Source organism: Stegastes partitus, unplaced genomic scaffold (assembly GCF_000690725.1).
Source record: "Stegastes partitus isolate 25-593 unplaced genomic scaffold, Stegastes_partitus-1.0.2 Scaffold236, whole genome shotgun sequence".
Lineage (NCBI taxonomy): Eukaryota > Metazoa > Chordata > Actinopteri > Pomacentridae > Stegastes > Stegastes partitus.
In genome coordinates this window covers 56,298-73,671 of record NW_007577967.1, presented here as the reverse complement: position 1 = coordinate 73,671, position 17,374 = coordinate 56,298, and the positions used below count along the sequence as shown (strand labels likewise).

Below are 17,374 nucleotides of genomic sequence, written 5' to 3'. Positions count from 1 at the left end.
CCTAAAATACCAAACTCAAGGCTGAAGAATGTTTGTCCAGAAACAAATGGGTAACATCACAGTCACTATGTTCATCTCTTATTTAATATTCGATCTGTGTGCACAAGATGTAGCGAGTGCAGAGGAGTGGGTGGTAACAGAGTCGGACACTTCATAGATTCTAGAGGAAGCCGTGGTGTGGAGTTAAATATGAGCAAGAATGGTGTTTTTCGTGGGGAAGATTCATAATTTTGATGACTTTTTAGGGGTTATATTACTAAAGACAAGAGGGAGACTTCAAAGCAAGTTCAATACTTCAGTTTTTATTGTAATTAATTGGACCTAAAGCTGTGCAGAAGTATATCATCGTTAGCAAATGTCATTTTCCACAGTGTGTGCATGCTACATAAAGGTGGTCTATCAGAACCCCTTGACGTTCCATAGAGACGTATCATGACTCTGTCCACCCCACATCTGTGTTTCTGCAGATATATTCCTGCCGTTGTCGTCCCTGCGGCTGCTGATTCCTCCTCTGCGGCTGCTGTCTGCGGCGATGTGGCAGGTGGCTCAGCAGAGAGATGTCCTCGATTATGAAAAGCTTGATGAGTTTGTGACACTGGTGACGGCGACAGTCCCAGACCTGCTCACCCCAAAGCAGCGAGGGAAGCTGCTCCTCCGACTGCGAGCCAAAGTGAGTAAGTTACAAAGAAAAGGCCTGACAGTCATGTAACACTTCAGGTGTATTGTTAACACAGTATCTGACTGATTAGACACGTTTCTCTTCTTTCTGTGTTTTCAGATAATTCTGGAGCTGTGCAGAAATGAGGAAACCGCCAACATTTTGTGTGTACAGCCTCATTTGGAGCGAATCCGCCCACCAGGATACACAGGAGTAAGTGTTTCACAACAGAACTAGGTGATACCATGGCAGACCTTTCTGTCTCTGCTTAAAGTAGTTGTTGATCAGCTGGATCGCTGATTTGCTGGCCTTACAATGATTCCAGTCACAATGGCTTCTTTCAGAGTGGGGATGCAGAGGTGGATGCAGAGGAGGCCATTTTTGTGGAGCTAACCCAAACACTACTGAAAGACCCGGCAGAGAGGGAGCATTTCTACCAGGTGAGGGCAGCTTCACAGCTTTACATGGAGCCCAGCTGTTTGTTTTAATAGGTTTTTTTTTTGTGTAATTAAATATCTTTATAGCTGTTGAGTAACTGTTAACTTTCGTGTTCCCCAGGAGGTTTTTCAGACAGAATATGGCCTCAGCTACGATACAGACATGCAGCTTCTTGTGTGGGAGTTTCTCTCCAAACTGGAAAGACTCCTGCCGGTGCCAGACCTCGGGCAGGTAGGAAATTATACCACAGCTGCTACTGGATATAGGCAGTGAATTCTAATTAGAAAAATACTATATTACGCTCTGGGTGCTCATGTACAATAGAATATGCAACAGTATGTCTTTAAAGGATTATTTTAAACACCTGCATTGTATTAATATTGATCAGATATTAGCTGCTGATAGCTTGAGTGTTGTTAGCAGCACTAGTCACAAGAGTCAGAATGGATGTAGTGTTATGTGTATGAATGTTATCGTCTCTCAGTGATTAACTGTCCTCACTTGAAGTAAACTTTATGTACCTAATCACACTTCCCTGAACTGACTGTGTGATCTCATTGGAATTTAAAGCACCTTATTCTTGCTGACAAGCTTGTTTTCGTCCATAAACAGACTGTGTCATGGCTGACCTCTGCTCCCTCCGTACTCAAGGACTGCATGGAGGCGCTCTCCAATCCCGACGACCTCAGGTCTCTGCTGCAGCACCACAAATGCCTCGAGCACCTCGGTACACAAGGTAAACTAGACACAACAGTCGTGTTAAAGGTGGAGATCGGCTCCGGTTGGTATGAATAAAACATTTACTCTGGAAAAGTTGTCTCCTGTGAACAGACCCAGTGGGGAGTTTTCCCTGCAGGCGTGCTCATATTTACAGACGGGAGTGCTTCAGTCAGATGTTCAGAATACACATTACCACATTGCAGTGAGGTTGGCCCGGTGGTTTCCCAGGATTCCTGTCCTTATCAAATTGTGTTTATAACCGTCACTGGTGTGTGTCCCAGCCTGAGGTGTGAGTTTAACACTGTCTGCTTTAACTGCAGTTTCAGAAGAACTGTCACATTGTGTCCTGGCTTCATGAACTTTGCTTCAGACAGTTAGGCCACAAACTTTATACCCATGCAAAATTTAGATTTATAGTGAATTTGTTTGACCGTTCTGCCTTAAAAGGGTCAAAGCAAATGACAACAGACTGTAAGACGTAGTGTGAGAGACGTTAATAATGAATTTGAACTGTTTCTATGTTCTGTATTGTTTCTACATTTACATCGCCATGCGTCCAAAGTTATTTCTATCCCTACAACTTGTGTAGTCTCCACACCATGCTAAACGGTCATTTTTACCTTGTTCTCGAGCATTCTAGTAAAGTAGCAGTAGCTAAACAGAAGAGTTTAGTGAGGACCTCTGGTGGTGCTCTGTGGCTGCTCACAAGACGGAGAAAGGCAATAAAACCATAACGAAGTGTTTTCAAGTGCCAGTGGCCACCGTGGAAAGCAGAATCAACAAGTACAAGGAGTTCCACACTGTGACAAATTTCAAAGGAACATCATGGTAGATAACCCAATGTTACCCCTGCCCTGGCAGGAATGATACCATGAAAGACCAAGAAGACTCCAAGGATCACCACCAAAACCCTTGTGATGAATCTGAGCAGTTCTGGTAGCAGCATCTGAAGGCAGATAGGACAGCAGACACTGAACAAGGCTGGTCTTCATGTACACAGAACAAGGAGAACTCAGTGGAGACGCACGGAAAGCTCGTTAGCAATTACAGAAACTGTGGTGACATGAAGGCTGTGACATAGACGACTGAGAAAGAGTATGAATAGTTCAGAAAGCAGTGTTTTTAGTAAAACAAAAATAGTTCAAATTCATCATTAACATGTCAAACACAATATCTTACCGTTTTTTGTCACTTGTCTGTGTCATTTCCAGACAACAGAAACATTTTGGTCAAATAAAAACTGACTATAAATCTAATGTTAGCGTAGACATGAATAACTGGGGCCTTTACTGTATATCTGCTCACACAGATGAGTACATGGAGCTTCTGCAGGAGAAGTGGAAAGCTAATAGCTTATACAATGATTGACCTTGTGTTGTAGGGAGGACACTTACAGCTGAGCTTAAGGAAAGTGATGATGTAAGCTGCTCAGATGTGGCTGTGTAACATTCAGCTCAAGAAGACCTGACTCTGTTTAGTCATCATTAACCTGTATGCAATCATAAGATAATGATTTAATGAGCGTCTGAGTGCAGCAGTGAGTGGTTCACAGGAAGAATTCAGACATGACAGTGAAAACATTTAGCTGTTTTTCTGATGTTGTTCAAGCATGTTTGTGTGGGTGGAGACTGTGATTGATGTTTTCAAATTGAGCCAACTCTTTGTGTTCATTTGGGAGAAGAAGGATTCAGGTAGCAGAGCCAGATGCAAATGCCAGAAACCACAGCATCAACAGTGTGTGTGAACCCAGCAGTGATGCAGTTGAAAGAAACAGTGACAAACAGTTGCCCTTATTTGAGAGTAGCATCAAACAGCTGCTTATGTTTTCTGTGTTCTGACAGGTACCACCGTGGAGATGTCCACCCAGGTGTTTGCCTGCTCCGACTGTCCATTCTTCCACATGCAGGAGTCCTACCTGCTGCAGCACATAGAGCACAGTCACCCTGAGCAGTACAGCAAACTGCAGAGGGCTGCAGAGGCAACTCAGGCGCCCAAGAAGAAGCCCCAGCGTCCCGACTTCCCGCAGCCCTTCCCCATCCACGACAGGCCCGACCCTCACATGTGCCAGGAGTGCGGCAAAACATTCACCCGTGCCTCAGACGTGACTCGTCACCAGCGCACCCACACAGGCGAGCGGCCCTACACCTGTGAGGAATGTCAGAAGGGCTTCAAGAACTCCTGGGATCTGACCAGACATCAGCGCATTCACACCGGAGAGCGTCCCTTCCTTTGCTCCCAGTGTGGAAAACGCTTCACTCAGATGGGGTTACTCAAGCTGCATTACGAACGAACCGCCTGCGGCCAGACGTGCAACCCTCCTCTGGAGTTAACAACAGAGGTGGTGGTGGCAGAAGAGACTTTAGAGAAAAGTGATGGTCAGTACAAATGCCAAAAATGTGGCGAGAGCTTCAGCAGCATCCTGGACCGACTCAGGCACAGACAGAAACATGTGGTGAGACGTCAGTACAAATGCTCCCTGTGTGAGAAGATCTACAGCCGAGCGTCGGACCTCAAGAGACACCAGATGAAACACACAGGTGAGCGGCCGTTTGCGTGTGAGTGTGGGAAAAGCTTCACGCATGTTTGGCTGCTGAATAAGCACCGACAGATCCACACCAGAGAGCGTCCGTACCCCTGCACAGAGTGCGGAAAGAGCTTCATGCAGATCCAGATCCTGAACAGACACCAGCTGACTCACAACGGCCAGCGGCCTTACCAGTGCTCGTACTGCGAGAAGAGCTTCACCCAGCTGGCCAGCCTCACTCGCCACGAGAGGATCCACACAGGAGAGAGGCCGTTCGTCTGCAGCACCTGCGAGAAGACCTTCCTCACCCACGGAGAGCTGGTGAGACACCAGCGCAGCCACAGCAACTTCCGTCCCTACAGCTGCCCTCAGTGCCCCAAGAGCTTCAAAACCAAGCGCGCTCAGAGCGAACATCTCAACACCCACACAGGGGAGCGTCCGTTCGCGTGCACCCGCTGTGGGAAGAGATTCGCCAAGTCAACCTCACTGGTCCGCCATAATCTCACTCACACAGGGGAGCGACCCCACCAGTGCTCCCAGTGTGGAAAGACTTTCCTCACATCTGGTGAGCTGCTCCTCCACAGACGCATCCACACAGGAGAGAGACCGTATCCCTGCTCCTACTGCGAAAGGAGGTTCAGGTGTTCCTCAGACCTCAACATGCACGTCCGAACTCATACCGGGGAGAAACCACACAGCTGTTTGTTCTGTAAGAAGGGCTTCTCTACGTCCACGAGGCTAAAGAGACACATGCGTATACACATGGACAAAGGCGTAGGCATGGAGTCATTAAGTCTGTGAACTGTCAGGAGCTCGTCATGTATTTATTCACACTGTTGCCATTAAAAACGAAATCAGTTTGATCATTTCAGTTCTTTTTTTTTACTGTAGGGATGCTGTTACATGAAATGCACCTTTGGAAAAGTATATTCCTGTCTGCTTTGCAAAGATTGGAATGACTGTTTGGCTTTGGTTGACAAATACAATCAAGATACTCAAGTGTACTTACAGTGTATAATATTAGCCACGGCTTTAGGTTAAGGCAGCTTACAACAAATGCATTAAATCTCTACAGGACAAAAGAGAAAGTAGACCTCCTCCAGTGAAGTGTTTCACCTTGTTAACATGTCCACTCTGTGTTTATTTGTTGTTGTTGTTGTTGTTTTTATATGGTGAAATACACATAATTGGTGAAAACAGGAGTCAATTCCATAACTGAGCATTTCCAACTTGAGTCCTGATGACAGTCTCAGAAACACAGCTTCCGCTGTTTCATACGTTAAATCTCAAGGAACCAATCTTGTCAGCTTGCGGTGTGACTTTCTGTATCATTGTTCTTCATCAAAAGACGTCTGGCTTCAGTACTCCAACATGACAACTTGCCATTTTGTAGTGTAGAGGAGTTTTTCAGTGTTTGAGCAGAGTTGCAGGCGAGCTGGTGTGCTTGAGCTGCTTCCAGAAGTGCATGGACAGAGAGGAAGAAAGTTATTAAGTCACTTTACGTTCAAAGGGGGATATTTTAAATGGAAAAAAAACTTCTAAATATATCACCTTGATCCAGATATATGAGTTTTTGGGAGGTAAATCAACAACTTGAGGGGGGAAAAAAGCATTTTCTTCGAAATTATGATTGTTTGGATACTTTTCAGGTCATAAAGAAACAAAATTATCCAGTATTTCAAACAATAGTTTGCTCCAATAAATAACAAAGAAACTAAAGGAGAAAGGTGTGTAGTTTTGTGGGCTTTGCCCCTTTAGCTGTCTTGTAACCCCTCAGATTTTTATTTTTTTTGCTCTGGTACGAAGAGCCAGCTTTATTTTATAGTTATTTAAAATTGGTAAACCCAATCTAGGATTGTGTGGAGAACCAGAGAGTTACAAGGTTAGAAGGATGTTGATCCTACTTGTAGCACAATCCAGGACTTGGCTTTAGTTGTTAAAGGGATACCTGACTGAAAATCTATTTGTACTGATTTTATTTTATTTTGTTTTTAATGTAACGGGGACAAAGGGAAGGAGACTGGGGGTAAATAACATTAAGGAGCACAGGCAGGACGTGTGAAGAGATTAAGGATCAAAGAGCAAATAGAGGAGGTGGAGAACCCTGGAGGACAGAGGAGAGCAATGGGAGAGTTCAGAAGTCAAAGAGCAGGACAAAGCAGAGAGGTACAGGAAGGACAATGGGAGCTCCAGAGAGACACAGGAGCAGAAGAGAGGCCAAACTGTCCACAGAGGAGCCACAGAAAATGAAGATTTACAAAAGACACAGAAGCAGAGAAGGTAGAGTAGAAAGTGAATTCTTTGGGTTAGTAAAGGCTGAACAAAAGCAACGCATAGCCAATGAGGAAGACAGTAAGGCAAAGACAACACAAAGGAGCAGAAACAAAGTGATCCAAAGGCAGAAGAAGAAAGAGCAACAGGCTATCGGTGCAGGGGGGTCACAAAGATTTGTGAAGAAGGCAAAGAAGGAGAGACATTTTGAAGAAGGTTCCAGCGGTCAGCCGCTAGAGTTGGATGAAGACTACTCAGATGTCCAAGGTGAACTTTTACTACATTCCTTGTTTACTTTAACTGTTAATAGCTCATACAGTGACTCATCCATGATTCATTCATTCATGTAAAGCTGGAAACAGTGAGTCACGCTCAAGTTTAAAGTGCAGCGTCACTGTAGATTAACGATTAGGTACATGATTTTGCATTCAAGTAAAAAAAAAAAAGGAAAAGGAGTAAAGTACAAAAGCAGGATGTTAGTAATCCACTCAAGACTCACAGTAACTACTGAAGAGCACATTGTCTCCAGCTCCATTATGACGGCTCCGATCTTTTGTCTCATCAAATAGCATTATCAGACAGTCGGTGGTGGGGTCAGTCACAGGTTATCAGAGTTCAGGCACAGTACAGAAAAAAGGCTTGACTTTGAAAAGTTTGCACTTTCTTTTGCTATCACTCAGTCATTCTGTGACACCCAGGGCTCAGTTCAAAAAGTTCCATCTGGATCTGAATGATCCAAATTTGAAAATCCCACATTTCACTATCTAGGATCAGGTAATCTATTTTACTTTTGTGCCATTTTTCATAGTAATATTGCATTCAGTTACAGTGATCAACATTATCAGTGCTCTAAATAGGACCACACAGCACAGCGTAGAACAACAGGTAGAATTTGCAGACTGAGGTCACTTTAAGTGACGACATGCTGGCTGAATTCAACCTTCTGCTCACATCAGGGCAACCCTGTGTTTTTTGAGGGGATTTTTTGGATCACAAGTAGTAGTTCTGAACAGCACTCCAAAGATTTGATCAAGCAAAACCAAGCCTGGATTATGTGGTCTAATCAGATTACAGAATCCCTCATTTCTTTTGAGCAACTAATTTTCAAGGTATTCAATTCAATAGTCAAAATCCAATCACATTTTCTTTTAAACAATTGGACCCTGAAGTCCAGACCTTTAAGTAGGCGACCACATCTATGTTTCATTTAATTGGGAGATAAAATACGCAGGTTTTCATTTTGGTAGAACGTATTTACTTCTTCATACAAGTCGTTCTGGTTTTATTTGGCTGCGTTTGCTGATGTTATGGTTTATATACGTCATTTAACGTGGCAATACATTACATTTGCTGTGCTATTAGAGGACTCTAATAGTTTACAAAGTTTCTAAAGTCTGCAAAATGAAATTGTAGAATTGTAAAGGCTCTGTCTTGGCCTCGCCACAGATGCTGAATATCTTGATAGTTGTATTGGTATTTCACATTCAGAGTAAAACCACAATCGCTGTATGACTGTATGTCCATTACCCCAACTTACAATATTAGCAGTATTATTATTATTATTATTAGAATTATTGTTATTATCCAGTAGTGTTCATGGTAGAATTTCTCTTCAGTCAAAATATTTAATGCATGAAAGTGTAAAAGGGGTTAAAAGATTTAAAAACAAACAAACAAACAAAAAAAAACAACAACTGTTGGCTCTTAAGAATATTATTATCATTTAAATTTAAAAAATCCGAGCATTAAGACAGAGCGGGGTTACCACGCGGTCATCACATGTAACGTCATTATGAGACGTTTGAATGTTGAAGTTCCCTCCCAGTTTCCCGCCGGACCACTTATACGCAGGGACTTCCTGTCCCACCCACATTCTCGTGTCGCTTCCGGGTGGTGCTGAAGCAGCAGCGAGCCGACGTTACCTCAACGCTGTAAACAAAGTTAGTCAACGGTTTAACTTCAACGACACATTCAGCGAAAAGACATGCATATCAAAACAGGTGAGTTTGGGAAGCCTTTCGACGTATCTGACAGAAATATTTCACTTTCAGGCGCGTTATTTTGTTATCTTGCCGCCGTGCTAGCAGCGGTGCTAGCGGTATCGATAGCTGCCTGCTCGCCGCTTTGAATGGGGGTGAAGGAGGGAGGGTGGGGGTTACGAAACTTTGACTTCGGCTAGCATGCTAGCTAGCTCTTAATTTCTGTATGTGGTTATAATAAAGCCATCCATTCGACGATAATATAATTGTAGGGACACTGTTAAAGTGAATCGACCGTACTGTAACCTCAGATGAACAGAACCGTCGAGTGGAACTCAGCGCACCATGACGCTGCTAATTAAAGTTTGCTAACACCGGTGTTCGCTGTTAGCTTTGACTCTCTGGATAGCTGGCTGCGCCGCATACACGAAGCATAACGTGTTGTTCAAACCGAAGATGAGCTAAAAAACCAGCCAAGTTACTCTTAAAGTCGGACTCTGGGTATTCTGTGGAGTCAGTTAGTTTCTTTAAATTTCTGCCACGGTGTGTGTGGCGGGTCTCCGGTTTTGTAAACTGCTTTGCCAGTGCTTTTGAAATGTGGCGCTTAGGAGCGCGCACGTTACTCGGGCCGATTGTCTACCTAAATTTCTAACAATGCTAGGAGTGCCACCGATTCTGCATTTCCACTTCACGTCTCTGGAAATAATCAGCAGTTATGCCTGGATCCGCCTGCCTTCTCCCGTGTCGACCAAAAATGGCTCTCTGGCAGCCACAGTAAGTGATCGTTCCTGTAAACACTCGGTTTCGCGATCATTGTGTCTCATAATCAACCAGCAAGTGGGACAACACGGTACATGTCGTTGTGCAACTTTGGTTTAAAATTGGCAACGGGGAGATTTACAGTGAGTATGGGGAGCTGTGTAGCCAGTAAAAGACTCGGAGATAGTCGAGACTGTAAACTAAGTACAGGGTTTCAGCTGATTTTATATATTATATTATAAATCCGATTGCAGTAATTGATGATCTGGTATAAAAAATATCCGGTAGTTCTGGAGTTCTCAATTGGATGAAAATATCTCATTGGGAGTTTTCTGACAGATATTGAGATTTTGTTTGTGTAAAGCTTCATTTCAGTATCCATTGTGTAATATCTGTGAAGCATGATCGAGCATTACGAAATGAAATACTATCAAAAGGGGACTCTGGAACAAGGGGGGTGATATGGATTTGTAAATGTCAGCCATGACAGTTTAATGCAAACTGATGAGGTGTGGCTGTTTAATAGTGAGCCTGGGCTTATGTCAGTCGACCACGTACTATATATTGATAAATGGGCAGCTTTAGCAACTAAAAGTTTCCATTTGCTCGAATTACATAAAATTGAATTACAGCTTTATTCCCATTATTTAATAGCCACACTTCACGCATCATAAATTGCAGCTGTTGCAAGTTTGTAATTGCCTTGTCTCAAACATGTTTTGTTGATGGGGTTTGGAACAAAACCAGAGAAAATGGAGGCAAAGGTCAGAGCCACACATTAAAGAAGTTGGAGACAAAGACTATTTGGCATTTTTAGCTTGATATATGAGATAATTGCTTTTAAAAGTATTGCCGACTGTCTGATTATTCGCCAGAGGTCTCAGCATTGCTGATATCCACACACTCATTCAACATTCTGGGCCGGCAGCAGAGCACACACACACACACACACACACACGTCATGAGACGTTCCACCCCGCCTGTTCCATCCGCTTCATTCAGGATCACGTCATTTTGTTCTTTTCTGCACAACTTGGCAAATAGGCAGCAATACAGGGAGCTGTTGTTCAGCCGAAACTCTACTGGCACAGTGAAGTCACATGAAAATGTGTCATCCATTCCTGATGTTTGTTTACATGGAACAGCTAACTAAGATCCTTTATGGATGGATGCCAAAAGATAAATCTTGTAGTGTGAAGCACCTGTTTGGATATACATAATGTGCTTAGCACTGTGTTGGCAAGAAACTAATCCGGCACTAATGCTGGTTGGGGGTGAGGCAGTGATTTGGTGATTTTTACAGCTGAAGATGGTGTCTTGAGAATCAGTGAGACTTGGTAGAGAAATCACCAAGGAGTGAAACTTGCTGTTATGTGTGATGTACACTGTGGATATCAGTATATTGAAACAGCAGCTGTCTGACCAACATGTCAACACTTCTCTTTCAGGTACATGGGAAGCCAGCAACACTGTGTGTGAGTCAGATACCCTGTGTGACCCAGCAGTCCTCGTTTCAGCCACTAACTCTGAGCCTCATATTCGTAACCGCCGTCTGTCTCCTGGATCAGGAAACTGTGGAGGTGGTGGGGGTGGAGGCTGCATTTCTGGAAGTGACCAGCAGCCCCAGCAGCTTTCACCTGAGGGCGACCTCATCGGCCCCGGCCACGCACACACCTTCAGCTTCCGCAGGGAAAAAGAACGCAAGGGCCAGCAGCACAAAGGCCGTAGCCTCCGCAGGGAAAGTCAAAAGGGGGTGACCCGAGTAGGGGAGCGACCACAAAAGGGGAACCAAAAGGAGAGGTGGGTGGAGGACAGTCTGTCGCTGCTCAAGCCCCCACCTGCCTTCCCAGTGCAGGACAGCCCCGCCAAGCTGCAGCCCGCCGTTAGCTACGCCTCCAAGGTGAAGGCGGGAGCCGCAAGCGGAGCGCTGGAGGAGGACCGCCCTGCCATCGGTGTTCTGCTACAGAACCAGTGGGGTCTAAGTTTCATCAGCGAGGCGAGGCCGGTCACGGAGGGCTCCAGCCCTCGCCCTGCTGCTAACGCCCTCCTGCCCACAGACGCTAAACATCCAGCTGATCTACAGCTCGACACAGTTCTCACAGTCCAGGCCCCCGAAGAAACGCCCATCCCAGTCGCTGCCTCCGTCACCCCAGTCACACGTGCAGAGGTGGACGAGAGCAACGGGAAGCTGCTGCTTAGCTGTCGCCATTTAGTGGAGGCTCTGAGCTATCACAGTAGAGGTGAGTGCTGCTGGGAGAACTGGAGATGTCTGGGCAGATTTCTTTGACATGTGAATATCAGAATTGCAGTACATAATCTCTGTTTGTCTTTGTTTTTCTCCACAGAATGGAATTTTATTTGCAACAAACAGAAAAAAGGTGAGTTGACTCAAAAAGTAAACTGATAACATGACATCTGTTTTTAGAAACATGACCAGTACATGCAGGGCTTCAGAATCTAGAGTAGTCAGTTAGATGTACAGACAGATGATCATGTTGCTCTGTCCCTCTCATTGTTAAAGCAGAGGCTTGGTGCTCCTAAAATATACACACATAGTGAAGAGTATCTTGTTAGTCAAAACTATTACATTAGAATCAAACATTAGGACAATAAAGTCGCCACTAGACGTAAACAAGAAGTCACAGTTTGGTCGGTGTCAAAGTATTGGGTGATGTTCTTCTATGTGAAGCTGCTGTTACACTGGTGGTGTAGACTGTAGATGACAGAACAGATGATTGTTTACAACACCATCAGTCGGTAAACTGTTTAATGTCCATTACTGACACTCAGCGTGAGTGGAGATGGTGTTAAGCAGCAGAACAGTGTGATTGTCTACACTCAGTTTAACTGGTGATACATCATCAATCTGACAGGGAGAGACAGAAAACACTGAGCAGCGTTGTTAGGCTGTATTCAAAGATTACCGCCACGAAACGGAGGGATCCAAGTTCAATGTGTAACCAACACGTTTGGAGGAAAACAAGCATATAGAAATACTTAACAGCATTCCTGCCTTCACCACAGCGGTATGCTCTCTGCCTGGAGAACATTGTTTGTCTAAGACGTTGTCGTCTCTGCTGCCTGGTTGTTTTCTGAAATTAAAGGCATCATTATTTAGTGTTTTCTTGCCATGTTATAGTTTGAAGAAGTCCAGCTGCAACCGTAACATGACACAAAGCTTCTATTGTACAGTTAAACATGTTCGACTGTTCAGGTGAATTTATTGGTTTATGCTAAATTGGTGCCTTTAAACTTTAAATTGATTAAACCAGAGCTGGTGCTTGCTAGTTTTGATTGATGTTAATGGGTTTGGTATGTTTATATTTATGCTATGTTCAACCTATCTTGGTATCCATCCACCGCGCTTTTACATGCATGTCATTGTACATGGTTTAGTAACTTAAATGTCAGCGCAAAGAGAACGTTGCTCTCCTGTTGGTGAACAATCGGAGCTCCAGTGGTTTGAATCGTGCAAATGTTTTTCTTTCATGTGGTCAGACAATGAATCACTTCAAAATGTAAAAGTACTTCTGTGAAGACAAAACTGAACGTGATGTTACGGCTGTGTTATGCTAAAAAAAGAGTGTAATCCCAATGCTTATTTCCTGGTAATGAAAGTGGGTGACAAACCACGCCTACAAACCAGGTCACCCACATCACCAGCTAATTGGAAACTCCAGTTAAACTTGAGCAGGTGCTCATGGAAAGTTCAGTCCATAAAAACTTTATCCTGAACATTCATTTAGAATGCTGTGAAACTGGCTTTAACATTTGTCTGCCTTTGTTTCTGTCACTGCATCATGTGCAGCTGATGTGTGGTCTTTGAATCCTTCAAGTTTAGAGTATTATTTCTGACTAGTTTGTCCCTCAGCTTGTTGATGGAAACGTCCAGAAGATGATTCCACACAGTGTTCAGGTCTGCTGTGAACATGAGTACACAGATGATGTATTTATCTAAAATGAAACCATTTGTTCAGTGAGCAGTAATTGCAGCTCGTCAGAAGGGGGATTAGTTTGAACAGCTTTAATTCGATTGGTTCAGAGAATGGTGGTTAAATTAGTCACTGGACTTTCCATAATGAGGCTCTTTATTACCGTTACCAGGTCATGGTGAACAAATCGAACAACTGTGTCCAATCTAATAGCACAACAAATGTTTTTTTATTCCAAAAATGTCTCCCTTTTGACATGTTTTTTTCTTTCCAGATCCAAAAAGGGTTGTCTGGTACAAGGACGCCCAGGAGCAGCCGGCCTAGCAGTGTGACGAACCCAAAGCATCCACACGAATACACCACACCAACATGCACATGAAAACACAGAAAAGATGGACAAATTTTGGAGTCCCGCTCACACACTGCACTCAGGATGATGTCTTCACGCAAAGCCACACTGAGACACTTTGGACTAACTCCTTTGAGATCTTACAGCAATGGACTTTTTTAACGCCTTACAGAAAGCCTGCCTTAATTAATCAGACCTCTTTTCATCGCCTCTCATTACCATTTTTAGCTTGTATGTGTAGAACTGATCTTTTTTTTTTCTTCTTCCTTTTTTTTTTTTTAAAAACAATCTCTGAGGAGCTGTAATTTAATTTGTTCCCTTTTGAAAAGCTGCGGTTTTATCAAACTTCTTGTCCTCTGTAAAGCGAGTGGTCAATCAAGCACTTTGTTAAGAAAATTTGTTGTGACCAATCCGTGTGTGCGAGAAGCCCTCCGCAGAGTGATTTATTTCCCCCCCTTCCCCCCAAACCCGTCTCCATTCTAAACCAGGAGAATGTCTTGTTCCTGCTTGAGTTTTATCGTTAATGTATGCAGAGGACTTCTGTATCCGTGTCTTCAGTTTACAGAAGGGTGTAGTCAAAGGCACAGTAGAGTTCACCCTTTACCACGTCAGATCTTAATGCTGTGTTCCTTTTTCTTTGTTTTTATTTGGTCCCTAATCGGGCGAATGTTACTCATGAATCCATAAGGGATGTCACCATGTTCAGTATGTTGATTTTTGAAAAGAATTTATTGAATTAAAAGAATTACACTGGAGAAGGAGGAGGAATGTAAGAGAACAGTATTGCTTAATAAAAATGAATAAACTTGAGGCTCCGTGTTTGTTCTCTTTTATTTACACACTGCTGGTGTTTCTGCTTCACAAACGTTCTCATGTTGTGCCTGTACAAATAGGAGAACACAACCGCAGTAAATCTGCAACACAAAATTATACGCCCCCCCAAAAAAACCTGCACCAAAGACTTTATGGAGAGATTCACCGCAAATGTGGAACCAGTGTGGCCAATAAACATTTGCCCCGGGTCCAATAATAGAATTTCACCAATAAATATGTCCAATAATGTGAAGCCTTCTTATAAAACAACTCCAGATCCAGTTCTCAGTGATTCTCAAGAAGTAAAACCTACTTTCTTTTTTTAGCCACGTCTACAGAGTGAGATCCTCTTTGCATCTACAGCTCAAGAATTGCATCAGCCAAAACAAAACAGTGATTTTAGTTTTTTTTTTTCTTCTATCTGCAATTAAACTCCACATCTTTAGAAGCTCGTGTAAAAATGTCAGCCATCTGAATTTTAAGAAGTGTGGGTTTGGCAATGGAAAAAATTTACACAATCTATCACAATCTGACCTTTTCACCCGCTGGTGTACTGAAAAACAAAAACAGACTTCTTATTTGTGGTGATCCAACCAGGAAACACTGATAACAGCCATAAAAAAGTATTTCTTTAAAAACACAGTATCGCAGCCACCACAGAGTGAAGAACCCCCTCAAGAAGCTTTACAGGATTAGGTGGGCGACATTCTACATTTTTAGTGTCAACAAATCCCAGTGAAAGACCAAAACCAGCGCGTGCATTAGTTTGTCTCACAATGGAGCTTCCTGCTGAAGACGTTAATCTTCTAGAACACATACGGCTAATTTCAGCTGCAGATTAATACATATGGAGTATTTAAGGCAGCAGGATGGATTATAGTAAATAAATGTGTATTTATGATAAACGAGAAGCATGTCACAGCAATGTCTGTGCAATGGACAGGTTTTGGATGCATGTAATGTTGATTTAAAAAAAAACACAACTGATTTGCTGTACGATTGTCAAGTGAGTTTGAAGAGATTTCTTTGAAACGTTCGGCTTGTTGAATAAGCTGTGCAGTGTCGCCTGAGGTTGAAGTTTCAGCGACGTTACACATCAGCTGTAATAAAGAAGCTGGAAAGAAAAGGAGCTGAATGCTAACTGCTAAACAACACAACAGTCTTTAGGATTTTTTTAATGGGGCGAGTTGTAAATATTCATTCAAGTCAGTTGGACATGTTTGTTTCTCTCTGGAGACAAAGACAACAGAAGACATGGAAACAGCTGATCATTCATGTGAAGTGTTTCCATCCATCGACATGTCTAATAAAGGCTCGATGTCTTAAAGCGGCGTTTCGAACAGGATCATCCTTGATTCGGGGCAGCTCTCTGGCAGAACCTGTGGGACGTGAGTAAGTGATCTGCACAAACATAAATACTCTGATCTCACTGAAATCTTGACAAACAGTTTGGTTTCTTACAAACATTATTAACGTGGCTACAATTCAAATGACAAAAATACAACTAAAATACAAAATAACTAAAATACAAATTGTTGCTGGCTGTGAGAGTGTAACATAATTATTCATCAGTGCAGTGTCATAACTACACCTCTGACGTTTATAACAAACCAAACCGTTTGAAAATCGGTAGATAATGGAACAAGTTATGCTTATTTAAAAAGTACATGCACCACTACAACACAATGCCATGAGTGAGCGAGTGTACCGTATCAAGATGGCCGCCAGTGTGCCCGTGCGATTCCATTGGCCGACAGCGCGGACGAGACATCTAGCCTTTATTATATATATCTATGTTTCCATTTGCCAATCTGAGCATTATGCCAGAGGCGGCTTTTAAAAAAGTCAAAAACCACCTCAAGCAAGTGTAAAAATCAGTTTTAATTTCAAAGTCTGCTGTTTGCGTGAACTTTTTCTAATGTGATGCTTCAAAATGCGCATAAAAATGAATGATGGAAACTCAGCTTGTGTTGGTTTTGTTCTTTTTATGGTGTTAACTTGTCAGATCAGGGGGAGCAACACTCATAACGATGGCTGCATTCCACTTAACGGAGGTCCTGCTTTTGTACACTCATGGCATAAACCTACTGGAACTGCGCCATCTTTAATTCCACTTGTGGTTTCTTTCCCTACAGTGACGAGTCCAAAATGTCTGCTGTGAACAACTTGCTGACACTCAGAAAAGCAGAATATCAGCAGACTTACACGAGTAAACTAAACAAGAGCTTTTAAGAAACGTAGAAAATCGCATCAGATGCAGAAGAGCTCAGTCGTCCCTGTAGATGCAGATTTCCTACACCTGACACGTCAGAACAGACCTGCTGCAACAGTACAGTTAAAGCATGATGTCGCTGAGGGCCGTCAGTCTCTCCACGTCACCTCCACCTCGTCTGTTCTGTACCTGCACAGGAGAAACATTAAAGGCTGCTGTGAACGGGTAACACACAGTGACAGCACAGCACGAAGCAATAGCACACACCCTGGCTGATGAATTAGGTCAGCAGGCACATTTATACCACTACAGACCCAATCATTCAATCACAACCAAGCCAGTACTAGGATGGCTGTCGTTTGCAGTGATGATGCACTACAGATGCTGGGTACACAAACATGAAGACAGAGGGTGTAAAAGAAGCAGGAATGTGAAGTCTACCTTTGTGTGATCCATGAGTCTTCCAGCTCCGTCACCTGACCGGATCGAAACATCTCCCAGCCGGCCTGAGCGATCATTGCTCCGTTATCTATGCAGAATCTGTGGCAGGAAACGGTCAGAATGTTATCTGGACCAGGATGCTCCAGGCTGATTACAATCACTGGTTGTTTTAGGAACCCGGCATGTGATGAGAGATGAGAGAAGTTTGGTCTTTTCACATAATTACACGTGTTTGAAACAGATGTTTGTTGTAATGAATGGTGATATTTGAAGAAACA

At 43.3% G+C, this 17,374-nt stretch overlaps 3 protein-coding genes across 3 annotated transcripts in view; 2 read left to right on the top strand and 1 right to left on the bottom strand.

Moving 5' to 3' along the window:
- LOC103357126 (zinc finger protein 260-like) overlaps window positions 1-5,541 on the top strand; it is an 8,366-nt gene extending 2,825 nt beyond the window's left edge. The window contains exons 2-7 of the mRNA XM_008281533.1: window positions 468-670; window positions 779-871; window positions 1,003-1,098; window positions 1,217-1,327; window positions 1,709-1,832; window positions 3,658-5,541. Of these exons, the coding sequence (XP_008279755.1) occupies window positions 468-670; window positions 779-871; window positions 1,003-1,098; window positions 1,217-1,327; window positions 1,709-1,832; window positions 3,658-5,141 (2,111 nt within the window). The 3' untranslated portion in view covers window positions 5,142-5,541. The remainder of the gene's footprint in view (window positions 1-467; window positions 671-778; window positions 872-1,002; window positions 1,099-1,216; window positions 1,328-1,708; window positions 1,833-3,657) is intronic.
- A 2,946-nt stretch (window positions 5,542-8,487) lies between these two features.
- LOC103357125 (uncharacterized) lies at window positions 8,488-14,440 on the top strand. The gene is made up of 4 exons (XM_008281532.1): window positions 8,488-8,611; window positions 10,798-11,589; window positions 11,695-11,727; window positions 13,556-14,440. The coding sequence occupies exons 1-4, from the start codon at window positions 8,596-8,598 to the stop codon at window positions 13,603-13,605; spliced, it is 891 nt and encodes a 296-aa protein (XP_008279754.1). The 5' UTR covers window positions 8,488-8,595; the 3' UTR covers window positions 13,606-14,440.
- Window positions 14,441-16,302: 1,862 nt separating this feature from the next.
- osgep (O-sialoglycoprotein endopeptidase) overlaps window positions 16,303-17,374 on the bottom strand; it is a 9,412-nt gene continuing 8,340 nt past the window's right edge. Inside the window, exons 11-12 of the mRNA XM_008281531.1 lie at window positions 17,097-17,195; window positions 16,303-16,844 (exon numbers count right to left, since the gene is read on the bottom strand). Coding sequence (XP_008279753.1) covers window positions 16,805-16,844; window positions 17,097-17,195 — 139 coding nt within the window. The 3' untranslated portion in view covers window positions 16,303-16,804. The remainder of the gene's footprint in view (window positions 16,845-17,096; window positions 17,196-17,374) is intronic.

What these genes read in the sequence shown, in the direction of transcription:
- LOC103357125 (XM_008281532.1), top strand. An exon ending in TCTGAGCTATCACAGTAGAG is followed by an intron (nt 11,590 to 11,694) that starts GTGAGTGCTGCT and finishes TTTTCTCCACAG; the next exon opens with AATGGAATTTTATTTGCAAC. An exon ending in TTGCAACAAACAGAAAAAAG is followed by an intron (nt 11,728 to 13,555) that starts GTGAGTTGACTC and finishes TTTTCTTTCCAG; the next exon opens with ATCCAAAAAGGGTTGTCTGG.